Source organism: Eschrichtius robustus, chromosome 8 (assembly GCF_028021215.1).
Source record: "Eschrichtius robustus isolate mEscRob2 chromosome 8, mEscRob2.pri, whole genome shotgun sequence".
Lineage (NCBI taxonomy): Eukaryota > Metazoa > Chordata > Mammalia > Artiodactyla > Eschrichtiidae > Eschrichtius > Eschrichtius robustus.
The window spans coordinates 61,458,708-61,477,348 of record NC_090831.1 but is presented as its reverse complement, the minus strand read 5'-3'; the positions used below and the strand labels follow the sequence as shown (position 1 = coordinate 61,477,348).

At 35.0% G+C, this 18,641-nt stretch overlaps 1 protein-coding gene across 1 annotated transcript in view; it reads right to left on the bottom strand.

The window, feature by feature from the left end:
- AGMO (alkylglycerol monooxygenase) overlaps positions 1–18,641 on the bottom strand; it is a 384,717-nt gene that overhangs the window by 1,313 nt on the left and 364,763 nt on the right. The window contains exon 14 of the mRNA XM_068549962.1: positions 106–186. Coding sequence (XP_068406063.1) covers positions 112–186 — 75 coding nt within the window. The 3' untranslated portion in view covers positions 106–111. The remainder of the gene's footprint in view (positions 1–105; positions 187–18,641) is intronic.

Here is an 18,641-nt window from a genome sequence, read left to right as displayed (position 1 = left end):
AAATAGTTCATATAATCATTATATAAGATAGTTATATTTCCATAGGCAGTAGTAATATATTGTGGTTGTGGACAAATGATTAAAACAAGAGAATTGTATACAAACGTTTAGTCATTTCCAAGGGTCTGAGACAAGTTGTTTCATGCTTCTTACTCCCCAGAAAGCAATGCAGATGGAAAAAAAAATCTGAAGAAATAAAATACAGAGAGGAAGAACAATTAAAATTGATTCAATACTTCTGTTCAATTGAGTTAGAAATACCTTTCTAGAGGAAAATGAATACACATATTTTAAGCAATTAAATTATTCAAATTCAATCTAGCAGTTGTTCACTGATAGAATTTAGCCAACCCAGCTTAAAACATGTTATGTGAAGAGTAAAAAATTTTGTTTCTGTGGCTTTTAAAATAAAATATCCTCACAAATCTGGGTCATTTCTAGGGATGGGGCTATGTAAATTAGACAGTGAATGAAACAGAACTGTCTTCCGGCTTTTGGATACATTGTGTGTTGTTTGTATCATACTAAACAATCTCATTATTTATATAGTTTAAGAAGCCTTTGGAAAAGGAGAAATAAAAACAGTATTAAGGAATCATTTCTCTCTGAGGCAATGTGATCTACCATATTATGAACTTCACCCAACATGAATTAAATTCTAAACACTGCTGACTTAAGTACTTAGTCTTTTGATCCTACCAGGTATAAAACGGTAACTGCAAAATTCTCTTTAAAATTGAAGACATACTAAATCATAATAAGCAATCATAAGAGTTCATTGAGTTTACCCCTTTGCTTTCAAGTAACTGCCACACATTCCCAATAAATCACCAAAATTTAACCAAGTAAAAGTGTTGACTTCTTATGATCCTAGCAAGAACGATAATACAGCCATCCTCAGGAAGAATTAACCGGTTGCAGAAATTTTCATTGTGTGTCATCTAAATGCCATAATGACCTAAACACACACACCTTCTGCTCTTCTTGAGGTAAAATCTAGGCACTGGTCACAGTCCTTACACCTCAGAGCTTTCCAAAGTCAACCCTTACCCTTTACCTATGCACTAAAATTAAGCTGTAGGATTTCTTTTATGATCTCCATTTTATGTGTTATTAGACTGATGATGAAAAATGCCTAAACAGCTGGGGATATGGGGAAAGCTGTGAAAGGGATTCTCCATATTTTTTTTTATTGTGCAAACTCCTTCTTCAAATGATTAAAATATGACCACTTGCCTCTCCCCAGAAAGATCACAATTACTGAAAGATCCATTAAAATGTACAAAGAGACATAGTTAAGTAATAAGATGAAGGCATGGGGAACATTCTGGGGTGATGGACTAAAGTGAAGCCAAGGCCATTAACTGAGGCCAGTCATTCATTCACAGAAAATACCCTCAACTGCCATGAATTTGCTATTAAAGCCTGGATATGAAAATAACAACAACAACAAAATCCTCTTAATCCCGGATATTTCGATTAGATGGGTAGGTTGTTCAGTTTCATATGAACCTTCTTGTTCTTTCTTGAGAACCATTATCCTTCACATTAGCTAATCTGATAGTTTTATTCAAATCCATGTGTTACTTTCAGCCTATAACATCCACAATATAAAAAAAAATACCAAAAATAAAATCAAAAGTTATTTTGAAGCAGGAGTCAAGAATAATATTAACATTCTGGAGTTGCCTCAGAAATCAAATGCAATATATTTAAAGGCTGGTTTTGATTTTGTTTCTTTTGACTGTACTTCAAGTAAAATGACCTCATGGGATTTCTCACGGAGTGCCAAAGTAATATCAAGATAAGGGAGTATTTGTGAAAGTTAGTAGATTGTGCAGTGAATTACATTTGTATATGAATATGGGTTAATGTTGGCAGAGGGATAGCTGAGAAGACAGCTTTCAAGTAGGACAGAGATGATAAATCTATGATATCGGGTTGAATAGTTTAATTTGGATCCATAATATTAATTGAGCAACTAATAGATACTTTGTGCTGTGCAAGGCACTGGTATCTGAAAAAATATTTGGCAGCAATTTTTATTGGTTTTCAATCTAGTGTCTAGGGTCACACGGATTATTTCATTGGTTGCAGTCTAGGGAGAATGAAACCTCTACAACTGTGTGTAAAATTTTGTATGTCATAATTCTCCTCGTCCCTACTCTCCACCCACTAGACTATCCATACTTTCATCTAGGATCTCTGAAATATTAAGAACCTCTGATCTAACAAAAGTGTGAAAAAGATTATAATTCAGTACCTGCCTTTGTTGTTAATTCACCACTTCACAACTAAATCTTTCCACTTTTGAAACTATAAATCCAGTTCTATTTCCTTAAGGACCCATCCCTAATTAAAACACAAAGATCTTATTACCTAAAATGCTTTTACCTTCTTACCAAAAAATGCAGTGTTGCACAGTTTGTAGTTTTATTTTGTTTCTCTGTTTTTGGTTTTCTATTTTTTCAGGCCCCTATGTATTATCCCTCCAAATGGAGGAGAAAAGCTAATGAAGCGAAGGGGGCAGATTCACACGTAAGATTAATGCACAGTGAAACCCTTGCTTAGGCTGGGCATTGTCTTAGGTGCCTTTACTAGATTATAATGTTTTATTCTCATGGCAAACTTGCAGAATTGGTATCTAGTTTACTGGTGAGGCAGTGGGAACTCATAATTTATGTGGTTTACCAAGCAGTCACAAAACTACTAAATATCAGAGCTTGTATGATGTTTTTTGTTTACTTAATGCCCCCCAGAAAATCAAACTACACATCCTGGGAAGTTAGTTCAGTGAATATGAACATCAATAGTGAATTCATTTTCTCTTTTTCAGTAATCACTGTACTTTTTTGCCACTAACTACTAGGTTTCTAAGACCTTTTCACAATCAATATTTTAAGCATAAAGTGGATTTTTTTATATATAATGAAATCCAGATTGGCACAGGATAATAGAAATTAAATGAAATGAATATGTCCTTCTCAAAATATGCATGGCCCTGAAATAGACACCCAGTTTTATTAGAAAATAGTTAAATAGGAAAACACAGATTTGCTTTTATATTTTTGAATGTGTGTATATACTTATAATAGATCTAAACATACATTTCATATATAATTTTAAGCTGGAAAACTACTTAACATGGACTCAATATGATCACTTGATTATTATAGTCATTTCATTTTAAATTTTCCCTTGTCCAATCTTTCTCTTGATTTTTGTATTAGGCTGTTCATTTTAGTTCTCCATAGCTGATCAGATTAAAAGTGTCATTTGAGATAATTGCTCATTAACATATTTCTCAATCAACTATTTGTACAATGAAGGCAGGAGAATTACTACTTAGGCCAGTGTAAGACTACATGGCAACCACAGCACTTTTTCTTTGCAATATTCTTCCCTAATCTGTAGATATGATGCTTCCAGATACGTACAAACTCAATGAACACTTATTTTATAATAGGTCTGGGCAAGTCCCATGATTTTAACAGCTGGATTCAAAATATGAAACAGAGGAAGTTCACTTTTGGTGTCAAGCCCTCCCTGTGTAACACATCATTAGTGGCCCTTGTCTTCAGGCTATTTCCTTGACTTCCCAGGGCCCTCCACTCTGATACCTGAACTTTGGCCTGTACAGATGTTCTCCACATTTTCTCCGCCCCTTTCCCAAAAGTTCACCAATTGGCAGGTGGCTAATCTGAGCCATTAATCCATAATAAAATGTCAGCGGGAACTGACGTGTCATTCAGCTGCTCCTCCCCGTTAGGTCTGTGTTTTTAGAGGCCTTATTAAAAATGGAGCAAATCAGGCATCTAATCCTTTTTTTTTAACTTTTTAAAATTGAAATAGTTAATTTACAATGTTGTATTAGTTTCAAGTGTACAGCAAAGTGATTCAGTTATACATACATATATACATATATATCTATGCTTTTTCAGATTCTTTTCCATTATAGTTATTACAATATATTGAGTATAGTTCCCTGTGCTATACAGTTGGTCCTTGTTGGTTATCTATTTTACATAGAGAAGTGTGTATATGTTAATCCCAAACTCCTAATTTATCTCTCATCCCTCCCCTGCTATCCCCTTTGGTAACCATAAGTTTGTTTTCTATGTCCGTGAGTCTATTTCTGTTTCATAAATAAGTTCATTTGTGTCATCTTTTTAGATTCCACATATAAGTGATATCATATGATATTTGTCTTTGTCTGGCTTACTTCACTTAATATGATAATCTTTAGGTCCATCCATGTTGCTGCAAATGGTATTATTTCACTCTTTTTCATGGCAGAGTAACATTGCATTTTATATGTATATATATATATCACATCTCCTTTATCTATTAACCTGTCAATGGACATTTAGGTTGCTTCCATGTCTTGGCTATTGTAAATAGTGCTTCTGTGAACACTGGGGTGCATGTATCTTTTCAAACTAGAGTTTACTCCAGATATTTGCCTGAGAGTGGGATTGCTGGATCATATGGTAACTCTATTTTCAGTTTTTTAAAGAACCTCCATACTGTTCTCTATAGTGGCTGCACGAATTTACATTCCCACCAACAGTGCAGGAGGGTTCCCTTTTCTCCACAACCTCTCCAGCATTTCTTACTTGTAGACTTTTTAATGATGGCCATTCTCACTGGTGTGAGGTGATACCTCATTCTAGTTTTGATTTGCATTTCTCTAATAATTAGCGATGTTAAGCATCTTTTCATGTGCCTGTTGGCCATCTGTATGTCTTCTTTGGAGAAGTGTCTATTTAGGCCTTCTGCCCATTTTTTGATTGGGTTGTTTGTTTTTTGATATTAAGCTATATGAGCTGTTTGTGTATTTTGGAAATTAATCCCTTGTCAGTCACATCGTTTGCAAATATTTTCTCCCACTCCATAGGTTGTCTTTTCGTTTTGTTTATGGACTCAATTTGCTGTGCAAAAACTTTTAAGTTTAATTAGGTCCCATTTGTTTATTTTTTTTGTTTGTTTCCATTACTCTAGGAAATGGATCCAAAAAAATATTGCTGTGATTTATGTCACAGACTGTTCTGCCTATCTTTTCCTCTAGGAGTTTTAAAGTATCTGGTCTTACATTTATGTCTTTAATCCATTTTGATTTTATTTTTGTATATGGTGTTAGAGACTGTTCTAATTTCATTCTTTTACATGTAGCTGTCTAATCTTCCCAGCACCACTTGTTGAAGAAACTGTCTTTTCTCCACTGTAGAGTCTTGCTTCCTTTGTTGTAAATTAATTGACCATAAGTACATGGGTTGATTTCTGCGCTTTCTATTCTGTTCCATTGATCTATATGTCTCATTCTGCCTAGTACCATACTGTTTTGATGACTGTAGCTTTGTAATATAGTCTGAAGTCAGTACAGTACTGTCTGTACCAAACCTGCATGAAGCAAGTTTATAGGTGCCATTTCTCCAACTACACTTTCTCACTTCCTCTCTCTTTGTCACATTTTGGTAATTCTCACAAATTTCAAACTTTATTATTATTATATTTGTTATGGTGACCTGTGATCTTTGATGGTACTACCATAACTCGCTGAAGGCTTAGATGATAGTTAGCATTTTTAGCAATAAAGTATTTTTTAATTAAGGTATGTAAAAAATTTTTAGACATAATGCTATTGTACACTTAATAGACTGCGACATAGTGTAAACATAACTTATATGCAGTGGGAAACCAAAATATTTGTGTGACTCACTTTATTGTAATATTTCTTTACTATGGTGGTCTGGAACCAAATCCACAGTATCTCCAAGGTAGGCTTGTACTCCATTGTGTACATTTTGAACCAAATTTAGACCTCCATGTTGATTTCCTAAAATTCTCCTGGAATGAATGTACCTATTTTGTATCACTAATAAATCATACCCCACCTATAAACTGAAAAGTATATTTTTATTTAAAAATTCTTTCTCTGACATTGATAAGGTTCATAAAATATCAGTTAACTGGCTATTTAACACAAGTGTAACAACAACAACAGCAGCAATTTGTTTTAAGGGAAACACGTTAAATGTACAGAAGTTTTTACTGAATTATTTGGAGAAAAATAAAACCAATTCTTTGTTAAATATACATTTTTTACATGCAATATTATAACATGGTTTATTAACTAAGCAATACCATAAATGTCTCTCAATGTCAACAGATGTACAGTGCAGTTTTCACCAAATGGTGCATAGTATTCCATCTAAAGAATAACCTATATTTATCCAATGCTGTACTGTTGAACACTTGAGTCATTTCAGAATCATGTTTTTGCTATTAGAAATGGCGCTGTGCATTTACAACAACATGGAAGGACCTAGAGACTGTCATACTGAGTGAAGCAAGCCAGACACAGAAAGACAAATATCACATGATATTGCTTATATGTGGAATCTAAAAAAAAACCGGTACAAATGAACTTATTTACAAAACAGAAGTAGAGTCAAGGATGTAGAAAACAAACTTATGGTTACCAGGGTATAAAGGGGGGGAGGGATAAATTGGGAGACTGGGACTGACATATACACACTGCCATATATAAAATAGACAACAAATAAGAACCTGCCGTGTAACACAGGGAACTCTACTCAATACTCCGTAATGGCCTATATGGAAAAAAAATCCAAAAAAAAAAAAAAAGAAAAAGAGTGGGTTTATGTATATGTATAACTGATTCACCCTGCTGTACACCTGAAACTAACACAATATTGTAAATCAATCACACCCCAACAAAAATTAAAAAAAAAAAAAAAAAAAGAAATGGTGCCATGATGAGGTCACCCTGGGAGCAGTGTGTTTAGGGAGAAGAGGACAGGCAGGGACACAGTGGTCCTGATGACAAGGATGAAATGGAGCCCGAAGGACAAGAAAGAGCAACCAGAAAACAGAAGGTAGTAGAACGGTAGTGGAGAGCAGAAGGCAGGAGGAAGAGGGCAGCCTTCTGCTCCTGGCTCTGGTCCTTGGGGGCAGTTACTGATGAAGCTGTAGTGACAATGGAGGGGAGGTGATCTGGATGGCAGCACCCTGGGCACAGGCAGCACTGCTCTCAGCAGTTCCAGCTCTGCTCGAGGTAGTGCCTCTTCAATGGATCTGGAACCAACTGCAGTAGTGTCTCACCACAGCCAGCACCGGCTTGTGAGCTGAGCGGCAGGGCACCCGCATCTTCTGATCTCTGGGTCTCACTGATGCGTCCCTTTTGGTCCTCCAGTCCCACTTCCTTCCATTTGCTCTTCCACCCCTTCCAATGCCTTTGAAACCAGTTCCTTGTATTAACATCTCACTGTTTGAAATACCTAGAGTGGTTTTGTTTTCCTAATTGGACCCTGTTTCAAACATTTTTTTTCTTTTCTTCTCACAACTTTTTTAAAAAAATTTTTTATCAGACAAGTATTTGACTAATATATTTTTTGTGAAAAAAAAAAGATGAAGAAGGAGGACAAAAATAAAAATCTATTCAATCAAGTGATAGTAATATTTTATATGATAAAGAGTTTTATAATGTCAAAATGTTTGATGTGGATTAATGGTGTCAGTATAAAACAGATATAGGTATAAGGTACATGTAGCTCCTGCTATGTCATTTGAATATTAAGGCTGAAAAATGATTTCCTTGACTACTGACAGCCTTAGTGCAATATAATCCACTATTTTTTTTTTGAGGGGGGGATGTCTTTTTTATTTATTGATTGATTTTTTAACATCTCCATTGGAGTATAATTGCTTCACAATGGTGTCCTAACTTCTGCTTTATAACAAAGTGAATCAGCCACACATATACACACATCCCCATATCTCCTCCTTCTTGCATCTCCCTCCCACACTCCCTATCCCACCCCTCTAGGTGGTCACAAAGCACAGAGCTGATCTCCCTGTGCTATGCAGCTAATTCCCACTAGCTATCTATTTTACATTTGGTAGTGTATATAAGTCCATGCCACTCTCTCACTTCGTCCCAGCTTACCCTTCCCCCTCCCTGTGTCCTCAAGTCCATTCTCTATGTCTGCGTCTCTATTCCTGTCCTGTCCCTAGGTTCTTCAGAACCATTTTTTCTTTTAGATCCATATATACGTGTTAGCATACAGTACTTGCTTTTCTCCCTCTGACTCACTTCACGCTGCATGACAGACTCTAGGTCAATCCACTTCACTACAAATAACTCAATTTCATTTCCTTTTATGGCTGAGTAATATTCCATTGTATATATGTGCCACATCTTCTTTAGTCATTCATCTGTCAATGGACACTTAGGTTGCTTGCATGTCCTGGCTATCGTAAATAGTGCTGCGATGAACATTTTGGTACATGACTCTTTTTGAATTATGGTTTTCTCAGGGTATATGTCCAGTAGTGGGATTGCTGGGTTGTATGGTAATTCTATTGTTAGTTTTTTAAGGAAACTCCATACTATTCTCCATAGTGGCTGTATCAATTTACATTCCCACCAACAGTGCAAGAGTGTTCCCCTTTCTCCACACCCTCTCCAGCATTTATTGTTTCTAGATTTTTGGATTATGGCCATTCTGACTGGACTGAGGTGATACCTCATTGTAGTTTTGATTTGCATTTCTCTAATGATTAATGATGTTGAGCATCCTTTCATGTGTTTGTTGGCAATCTGTATATCTTCTTTGGAGAAATGTCTATTTAGGTCTTCTGCCCATTTGTGGATTGGGTTGTTTGTTTTTTTGATAGTGAGCTGCATGAGCTGCTGGTAAATTTTGGAGATTAATCCGTTGTCAGTTGCTTCATTTGCAAATATTTTCTCCCATTCTGAGGGTTATCTTTTCATCTCATTTATGGTTTCCTTTGCTGTGCAAAAGCTTTTAAGTTTCATTAGGTCCCATTTGTTTATTTTTGTTTTTATTTCCATTTCTCTAGGAGCTGGGTCAAAAAGGATCTTGCTGTGATCTATGTCATAGAGCGTTCTGCCTGTTTTCCTCTGAGAGTTTTATAGTGTCTCGCCTTACATTTAGGTCTTTAATCCATTTTGAGTTTATTTTTGTGTATGGTGTTAGGGAGTGTTCTGATTGCATTCTTTTACATGTAGCTGTCTAGTTTTCCCAGCACCACTTATTGAAGAGGCTGTCTTTTCTCCACTGTATATCCTTGCCTCCTTTGTCATAGATTAGTAGACCATAGGTGCATGGGTTTATCTCTGGGCTTTCTACCCTGTTCCATTGATCTATATTTCTGTTTTTGTGCCAGTACCATACTGTCTTGATTACTGTAGCTTTGTAGTATAGTCTGAAGTCCGGGAGCCTGATTCCTCCAGCTCTGTTTTTCTTTCTCAAGATTGTTTTCGCTATTCAGGGTCTGTTGTGTTTCCATTCAAATTGTGAAATTTTTTGTTCTAGTTCTGTGAAAAATGCCATTGGTAGTTTGATAGGGATTGCGTTGAATCTGTAGATTGCTTTGGGTAGTATAGTCATTTTCACAATGTTGATTCTTCCAATCCAAGAATTTAGTATATCTCTCCATCTGTTTTTATCATCTTTAATTTCTTTCATCAGTGTCTTATAGTTTTCTGCATACAGTTCTTTTGTCTCCTTAGGTAGGTTTATACCTACGTATTTTATTCTTTTTGTTGCAGTGGAAAATGGGAGTGTTTTGTTAATTTCTGTTTCACATTTTTCATCATTAGTGTATAGGAATGCTAGAGATTTCTGTGCATTAATTTTGTATCCCGCTACTTTACCAAACTCATTGATTAGCTCTAGTAGTTTTCTGGTAGCATCTTTAGGGTTCTCTACCTATAGTATCATGTCATCTGCAAACAGTGACAGATTTACTTCTTCTTTTCTGATTTGGATTCCTTTTATTTCTTTTTCTTCTCTGATTGCTGTGGCTAAAAATTCTAAAACTATGTTAAATAACAGTGGTGACAGTGGACAACCTTGTCTTGTTCCTGATCTTAGAGGAAATGGTTTCAGTTTTTCACCATTGAGAACGATGTTGGCTGTGGGTTTGTCACATATGGCCTTTATTTTGTTGAGGTAGGTTACCTCTATGTCTACTTTCTGGAGAGTTTTTATCATAAATGGGTGTTGAATTTTGTCAAAAGCTTTTTCTGCATCTACTGAGGTGATCATATGGTTTTTCTCTTTCAATTTCTTAATATGGTTTATCACATTGATTGATTTGCATATATTGAAGAATCCTTGCATTCCTGGGATAAATCCCACTTGATCATGGTGTATGATCCTTTTAATGTGCTGTTGTATTTTGTTTGCTAGTATTTTGTTGAGCATTTTTGCATCTATGTTCATCAGTGATACTGGCTTTTAGTTTTCCTTCTTTGTGACATCTTTGTCTGGTTTTGGTATCAGGGTGATGGTGACCTCGTAGAATGAGTTTGGGAGTGTTCCTCCCTCTGCTATATTTTGGAAGCGTTTGAGAAGGATAGGTGTTAGCTCTTCTCTAAATGTTTGATAGACTTCTCCTGTGAAGCCATCTGGTCCAGGGCTTTTTGTTTGTTCGAAGATTTTTAATCACAGTCTCAATTTCAGTGCCTGTGATTGGTCTGTTTATATTTTCTCTTTCTTCCTGGTTCAGTCTTGGAAGGTTGTGCTTTTCTAAGAATTTGTCCATTTCTTCCGGGTTGTCCATTTTATTGCCATATAGTTGCTTCTGGTAATCTCTCATGATCCTTTGTATTTCTGCAGTGTCACTTGTTACTTCTTTTTCATTTCTATTTCTATTGATTTGAGTCTTCTCCCTTTTTTTCTTGATGAGTCTGGCTAATAGTTTACCAGTTTTGTTTATCTTCTCAAAGAGCCAGCTTTTAGTTTTATTGATCTTTGCTATCATTTCCTTCATTTCTTTTTCATTTATTTCTGATCTGATCTTTATGATTTCTTTCCTTTTGCTAACTTTGGGGTTTTCTTTTTCTTCTTTCTCTAATTGGTGTAAGGTTAGGTTGTTTATTTGAGATGTTTCTTGTTTCTTGAGGTAGGATTGTATTGCTATAAAGTTCCCTCTTAGAACTGCTTTTGCTGTATCCCATAGGCTTTGGGTCACTGTGTTTTCATTGTCATGTTTTCTAGGTATTTTTTGATTTCCTCTTTGATTTCTTCAGTGATCTCTTGGTTATTTAGTAGTGTATTGTTTAGCCTCCATGTGTTTGTATTTTTTACAGATTTTTTCCTGTAATTGATATCTAGTCTCATAGCGTTGTGGTCGGAAAAGGTACTTGATATGATTTCAATTTTCTTAAATTTACCAAGGCTTGATTTGTGACCCAAGGTATGGTCTATCCCAGAGAATGTTTCATGAGCACTTGAGAAGAAGGTGTATTCTGTTGTTTTTGGATGGAATGTCCTATAAATATCAATTAAATCCATCTTGTTTAATGTATCATTTAAAGCTGTGTTTCCTTACTTATTTTCATTTTGGATGATCTGTCCATTGGTGAAAGTGGGGTGTTAAAGTCCCCTACTATGATTGTGTTACTGTCGATTTCCCCTTTTACAGCTGTTAGCATTTGCCTTATGTATTGAGGTGCCCCTATGTTGGGTGCATAAATATGTACAATTGTTATATCTTCTTCTTGGATTGATCCCTTGATCATTATGTAGTGTCCTTCTTTGTCCCTTATAATAGTCTTTATTTTACAGTCTATTTTTTCTGATATGAGAATTGCTACTCCAGCTTTCTTTTGATTTCCATTTGCATGGAATATCTTTTTCCATCACCTCACTTTCAGTCTGTATGTGTCCCTAAGTCTGAAGTAGGTCTCTTGTAGACAGCATATATACGGGTCTTGTTTTTGTATCCATTCAGCCAGTCTATGTCTTTTGTTTGGAGCATTTAATCCATTTACATTTAAGTAATTCTTGATATGTATGTTCCTATTACCATTTTCTTAATTGTTTTGGGTATGTTTTTGTAGGTCTTTTCCTTCTATTGTGTTTCCTGCCTAGAGAAGTTCGTCTACCATTTGTTGTAAAGCTGGTCTGGTGATGCTGAATTCTCTTAGCTTTTGCTTGTCTGTAAAGGTTTTAATTTCTCCATCGAATCTGAATGAGATCCTTGCTGGGTAATCTTGGTTGTAGGTTTTTCCCTGTCATCACTTTAAGTATATCCTGCCACTCCCTTCTGGCTTGCAGAGTTGCTACCGAATGGTCAGCTGTCAACCTTATGGGGATTCCCTTGTATGTCATTTGTTGTTTTTCCCTTGCTGCTTTTAATATTTTGTCTTTGTATTTAATTTTTGATAGTTTGATTAAGATGTGTCTTGGCATGTTTCTCCTTGGATTTAACCTGTATGGGACTCTCTGCACTTCCTGGACTTGATTGACTATTTCCTTACCCATATTAGGGAAGTTTTCAACTATAATCTCTTCAAATATTTTCTCAGTCCCTTTTTTTTTCTCTTCTTCTTCTGGGACCCCTATAATCTGAATGCTGTTGCATTTAATGTTGTCCCAGTTGTCTCTGAGACTGTCCTCAATTCTTTTCATTCTTTTTTCTTTACTCTGCTCTGTGGGATTTATTTCCACTATTTTATCTTCCAGGTCACTTATCCATTCTTCTGCCTCAGTTATTCTGCTATTGATTCCTTCTAGAGAATTTTTAATTTCATTTACTGTGTTGTCCATCATTGTTTGTTTGCTCTTTAGTTCTTCGAGGTCCTTGTTAAACGTTTCTTGTATTTTCTCCATTCTATTTCCAAGATTTTGGATCATCTTTACTATCATTACTCTGAATTCTTTTTCAGGTAGACTGCTTATTTCCTCTTCATTTGTTTGGTCTGGTGGGTTTTTACCTTGCTCCTTCATCTGCTGTGTGTTTCTCTGTCTTCTCATTTTGTTTAACTTACTGTGTTTGGGGTCTCCTTTTCGCAGGCTGCATGTTCGTAGTTCCCTTTGTTTTTGGTGTCTGCCCCCAGTGGCGAAGGTTGGTTCAGTGGGTTGTGTAGGCTTCCTGGTAGAGGGGACTAGTGCCTGTGTTCTGCTGGATGAAGCTGGATCTTGTCTTTCTGGTGGGCAGGACCACGTTCTGTGGTGTGTTTTGGGGTGTCTGTGACCTTAGTATGATTTTACGCAGCCTCTCTGCTAATAGGTGTGGTTGTTTTCCTGTCTTGCTAGTTGTTTGGCATAGGGTGTCCAGCACTGGAGTTTGCTGGTCATTGAGTGGAGCTGGGTCTTAGCGTTGAGATGGAGATCTCTGGGAGGGCTTTCGCCATTTCATGTTACGTGGAGCCGGGAGGTCTCTGGTGGACCAATATCCTGAACTTGGCTCTCGTACCTCAGAGGCACAGGCCTGACACCCGGCCAGAGCACCAAGACCCTGAGGTCTCCTGCCAGCGTTCAGTAGGTGTTCTGTAGGAGTTTTTCCACATGTAGATGTATTTGTGGGGAGAAAGGTGATCTCCACGTCTTACTCCTCTGCCATCTTGTAGGTGTCCTCTATACTTTTGAACATTATATTTTGTTTTTTTAAACATGACTACTGTCTGCTGTACAGATAAGAATTTAAGCAGAGATGAACACTGAATTGCTACAAAATATCTCTACTTCCCATTAATGCAAGAGAAGAAATAAACACAAACAGAACTAGAGTAGAAATTGAAGCCATATGTATTGAAGGTCCTTCCGAAATGAAAACATTAGAATATATTAGTTAACAATAAATTTTTTCCCCTAGAATTTTGTAAGAATACAATTTGACAAATTCCAACTCATAACAAATTGAGAATTATTGATTTTACTTCCAGTATATTCTATATATGACCAAAATACTGAGTAATAAGCAGACAAATGAACAAAGGGCTTAAGAGAAATAGTTCCAGAAACTACTACTATTACTTGGAGGTCCTGTGTTCTCTGTCCTTATTTCTATACCCTATTCAAGGGCAGATATAATCACAGCTATGTTTAATATGTGGTCTTTTAAAGATTCAGTAATATTCATTTCTATTTAGACTTTAAATCAAGCATTATAATTTTACATTAGTTTTAAAATGTATATTTATGTTCTTAACTAAGGAAAAACGTGAAAAGAAAGTTCACATGAATGCCCATGTACTAACAGTGGCTTATTTGAAAAGAATGTGTTTTCCTCAGCCATTAAACATCTTCTGAAATTAATGTTTAAACGAGAGCATACACTAAGCATACCACAATAATGTTTTTTTTAAAAAGAAAATAAACACAAAAGAAACATTAGAACAGAGTTTTAAAATAATTCAGCTGAACTCCAAAACCAGAAAAATCAGGTATTTCATTATTTTACTACTCAGTGCCAAAGGACCAATATAATTTCAGTGACAAAGAAGCACTAAGTTAATCTAGATAACAAATGCAGAATCTTTATTGCAACCATTTCTTCAGTTCCCCAGAGATGATTACCTCCTATTATGTACAATAAGTTATTCACTTCTTCAAGTCTAAATTGCTCAAGAAAGTGTTTATCCTTTTCAGCAGTACTCCTATAGAATATCCCATTGTTCACCCAGATCACCTTTGAGATATCACAATGACATTTGAAAGCCATAATATTAGTAAGAAGATTAGAGATCACTTAGAGGTCTCTAAAACCTACCTACAATTCAGAGAATATACTTGAAGACAGTTGGCATGAATTAGCTACCGTGCATACAAACCCATCTGGTAGAAACCGAATAAACCATAATTAGCATAAAGTGAAAATAGATGCTACATTTCTCAAAAACATCTGTGGATATTTCCTCTCTGAATTCAAAGTTATGAATAAAGTGTCTTTATAGATAAATTACTTTAAATATTTCCAGTATTACCAACACTTATTCTATGGGTACGACCATCCAGTAACATGGATTTTTAAATTGCCTTTGATTACTTACTACATTCTTGCCTTTCCTTATATGCAATGATACATCTTCGATTTATACTGATTTCCTGGAAATTTTCTAAATATTTTAATACATATACTCTCAATATCCAGCCTTCCTTTTTCTCAGTTTTTTCCAGGTTAGTTTTGTTGTTGTTGTTAGTTGAAGTTTGTCAAAAGGATAGGTACAAAGAAATGCCCAACTTACCACATACAGAAAAATTACAGAGACAACCAAAGTTGATGAGGCATGATTTATATCCAAACTATGACCAGAATATGTGCCTTGTCAAAACTGAAGCCTAACTTTATATTTTTCTAATTGTCCAAGTTCTTAATGATAAGATTTTAGAAATTTTTCTTGAACTACAGGAGGGAAAACAATATGAAGACATGGAGAGAGAGTTATAATATGGTCAAATTAATAAAGGTCCAAATATCACTTGCGAGAATGAATGTTTGGGTCAATGTTGACCATTCTTTTGGGAAAAATATCTTAGGAAATATATATTTTATGGAAAGAGTCTTTTTACACTCATAATCTTCCTCTTATATACTTATCATGGAGCCTCACATTCTTTATTTTTAATGAATGTGAGAAGGAAAAAAGAATCAGGGCAATGAAAAATTTTAAGGATAGTCTGTTTTAGTTTTTATAAAGTTAAAAGTAAAACAAGAGTAGGAAAAATAACAAGGGACCCAATGAACATCACCTAGTTTGACTCTGTGCTGAGACATTTTTATGTATTAAAGTTAGCAATGGGTAAAACATTAAAAATAACCCAACTCCTTGCCCTGTGTACTATGACTTTGCTTTCTTTTTAAGTGTAAGATAGTTCAGTGAATTTAAAAATTAATTGCTATTATAATTTTTGCTTTTATATTTCTGCAAACAAGTTCTGGCTACTAGAAATAAAATTTTATTTAGTTTTCCTGAGTATGCCTAACATTGGCATAAAATTGTTTCCCTCATATCCAGTATGTTTTGAAACTGAAGATTTTTGAATGAAATGTTGCTGGATTAATCATGGTCCTTAAGTGTCCTAACAGAACTCTCAGTAATGATAAAAAACATGATATTTCACCTAAAATTCAAAGTACCACACCTTTCTAATGCCCTTTTTCTGACTACTTAAATGTAAACCATTTACACTCTAAAACCAGAGCTTTGTTTCAACAGAAATTATCAAGAAAATTGTTCTGTTCTAATCCATCAAAATGCCATTCTCCTGGTAAATGAGTGGCAGTTCCTGCCAGATAATCCTACCACAATAGCATGTTGATTCTCAGGGTGTCCTACATAGCAATGCTCCTGGCATCTCTCTGACATAAATCAACAGCCCAGGTCTTGTCACATGAATAACAACTTTTAATACTTGATGTACAAAAATTTATATCTGGAAGAGAATATATTTACGTATGCAGAATACCATTCAAGACTGCTAATCCAGGACTTTTACCCTGCTGTTAAAAAAAATTCCTTGTACTTGCCTTGCCTTCTATCTAGGAAACAAAACAAGTCTCTTAAAAATGAGCTCAAAAAAAAAAAGAGTTCATTTTTGGGGAAAAAATGCCATGTTTACAGAAATAATAGTCATGTCTGGTTTTTAAAACAGGACAGTATATCTTGGAAAGATATGTTTTGAAAAGATCCTTTTGTATTGTTTTTGCTTGTGTCAAAGGAATGATTAGAGCCCCAGTAAATGGGAACCTCCCAGAGTAGGCTAAATAGAAGGCCAACAGCTCACATATGGCTTGCAGCTTGGGGGATTTCTCTCAATGTTCTGCCAGAGATGGGACTGCCCAAATGGTTTCTCGCGTAAGTCCTAAGTCATAAACTGCATCCTCCTAATCCAGCCATGCCAGAACTGGACCCAAGGGTATACAGAGTCTTGGCTGATGGGAAACAATGACTGCTTCCTAAGGAAGCCACAGCTGCTTTCCTGAGAGACACCCCAGATGTCTGAATTTTCCCGTACTTTCCATTTCTGACTACCTGTTCTGGCAACAGTTCCAACAAAGGGTGAGGCAGGCAGCAGGCACCCAGCTGTTTTCAATAAGCCTTGGCAATGTAGGTACTGATTACATAAACACTGCAAACATTCAAAGAGCATATTTTCTAGCTTTTAAAGCTATAAAAAAGGTGTGAGCCTGTTCAAAAGCCCTACATCTCCTTTGCTCCAAATAGTGATAATGACGACACTGATGATGAGGATAAAAATAATAATGGCTTTAATTATGAAAGCAAAGATTATTAAAGGAAACATGATAACATGAACTTCTAGGAAACAGCTCAATCTATACAGAGAAAAATGTAAAGATGTGAAATTTCCACATTACGGGGTCAATGTTCCTTTATGAAACAGCAAGGTCAAAATGTGTACTTAATTCACTTGATTTCTTATTTTTCCCACAACCCAGGCAAAAAACAATCAGATGTTGCATTATCCATTTGCTTTACAGCACATTTTCCTTTTCATTCACATATATTCAAAAATACTATTTTAAACTTTTAATATATCTAAAATATCCTGTAAAGTATATTAATGAAATATTACATAAGGTCCTCTTTATATTAATATCAGGTCTAGAAACCTAGAGAAGATGTTGATTTACATTTTAATTAAGATGAATTTTCCTGGCTTAAAATTAATAAGTAAATATATATATATATATATATATATATATATATATATATCTCCACTCTTCGGATCTGAGAGTTGAAAACTGAAAGATTTAAGTAACTCACTCATGCCTATAGGTACATATACAGGTTTATTATTTTTTAATGGTTTCTATATTTTATATATTAGATCAAAATATATTTGAACATTGTAAGAAGTGAGTTGGAGCTTCAGTAATCTATATTTCTAGGTGACTATTCAATTTTCTGTACAACAAAGTGATGTCCCTCTCCCAAAGAACAGAATTGAATTCAATTTTTTACCTTAAGATTCTCATTTATTTTTATCTCAATAATTCACAAAAAATGATCTTTGGCCAGGTCAATTCTCTTCAATATATCTATTATTTTTGCCGTAATTTTCTTTCTTCCAAGACCCAGTATATATTCTTTGATATGGATTTTAAATTAGACTCTTTCAAAGAACAAATGCTACTGAATAAAAGCAGCAGAGGGAATGTTTTTCAAATTGTTCTAGAAAAATAGTTTTGGACAAAGTGATCAATTGCTAATCCAAAAATTAAGCTACTGACAGGAAATCTGAATATCATTGGTAAATTAGTGAAGGCTAAGAATGATAAACCACATACACATTACAATTAACTTGGGAGATAAAGTGACCTTAGTCAAATCAGAAGAACTCTGGAAAAGGAATAAGAAGATTAGGTTGTCCCAACTCAATACAAATTATTTTACCTCAGAGATTACTTAGAATTTCAGTTCCTGCCTCTATAAAATTGGAATAATAGTGTCGCTAATTTTCACAAGATTATGGTGAATATGGATTCAATTTTTTAAATTGTAAAGCTTTATAAAGATATAAGATAGATTACTAAAGTGTGTTAATTTTTGTGCTAAAAAGATTCAATAAATTAAAAGTGAAAACAGAGTGACAGATAAGGAGACAAAAATTATAAGTAGAATTTGGAACATGTGAGATTTTATAAATGCCAGCTCTGTGTCATGGATGGTCATAGTTAAAATGATGCTTTTAAAACTGTGAATATATAATTATTGCTGGGAAAACATAATTCTCCTACAGAGTAGAGTAGGATTTTAGTGGGTAAGTACAATTATAGATTGATCATTGTTTGGAGAATTGATAGTTCCATTATGTATCTCATCCTGTAAGAACATGGGA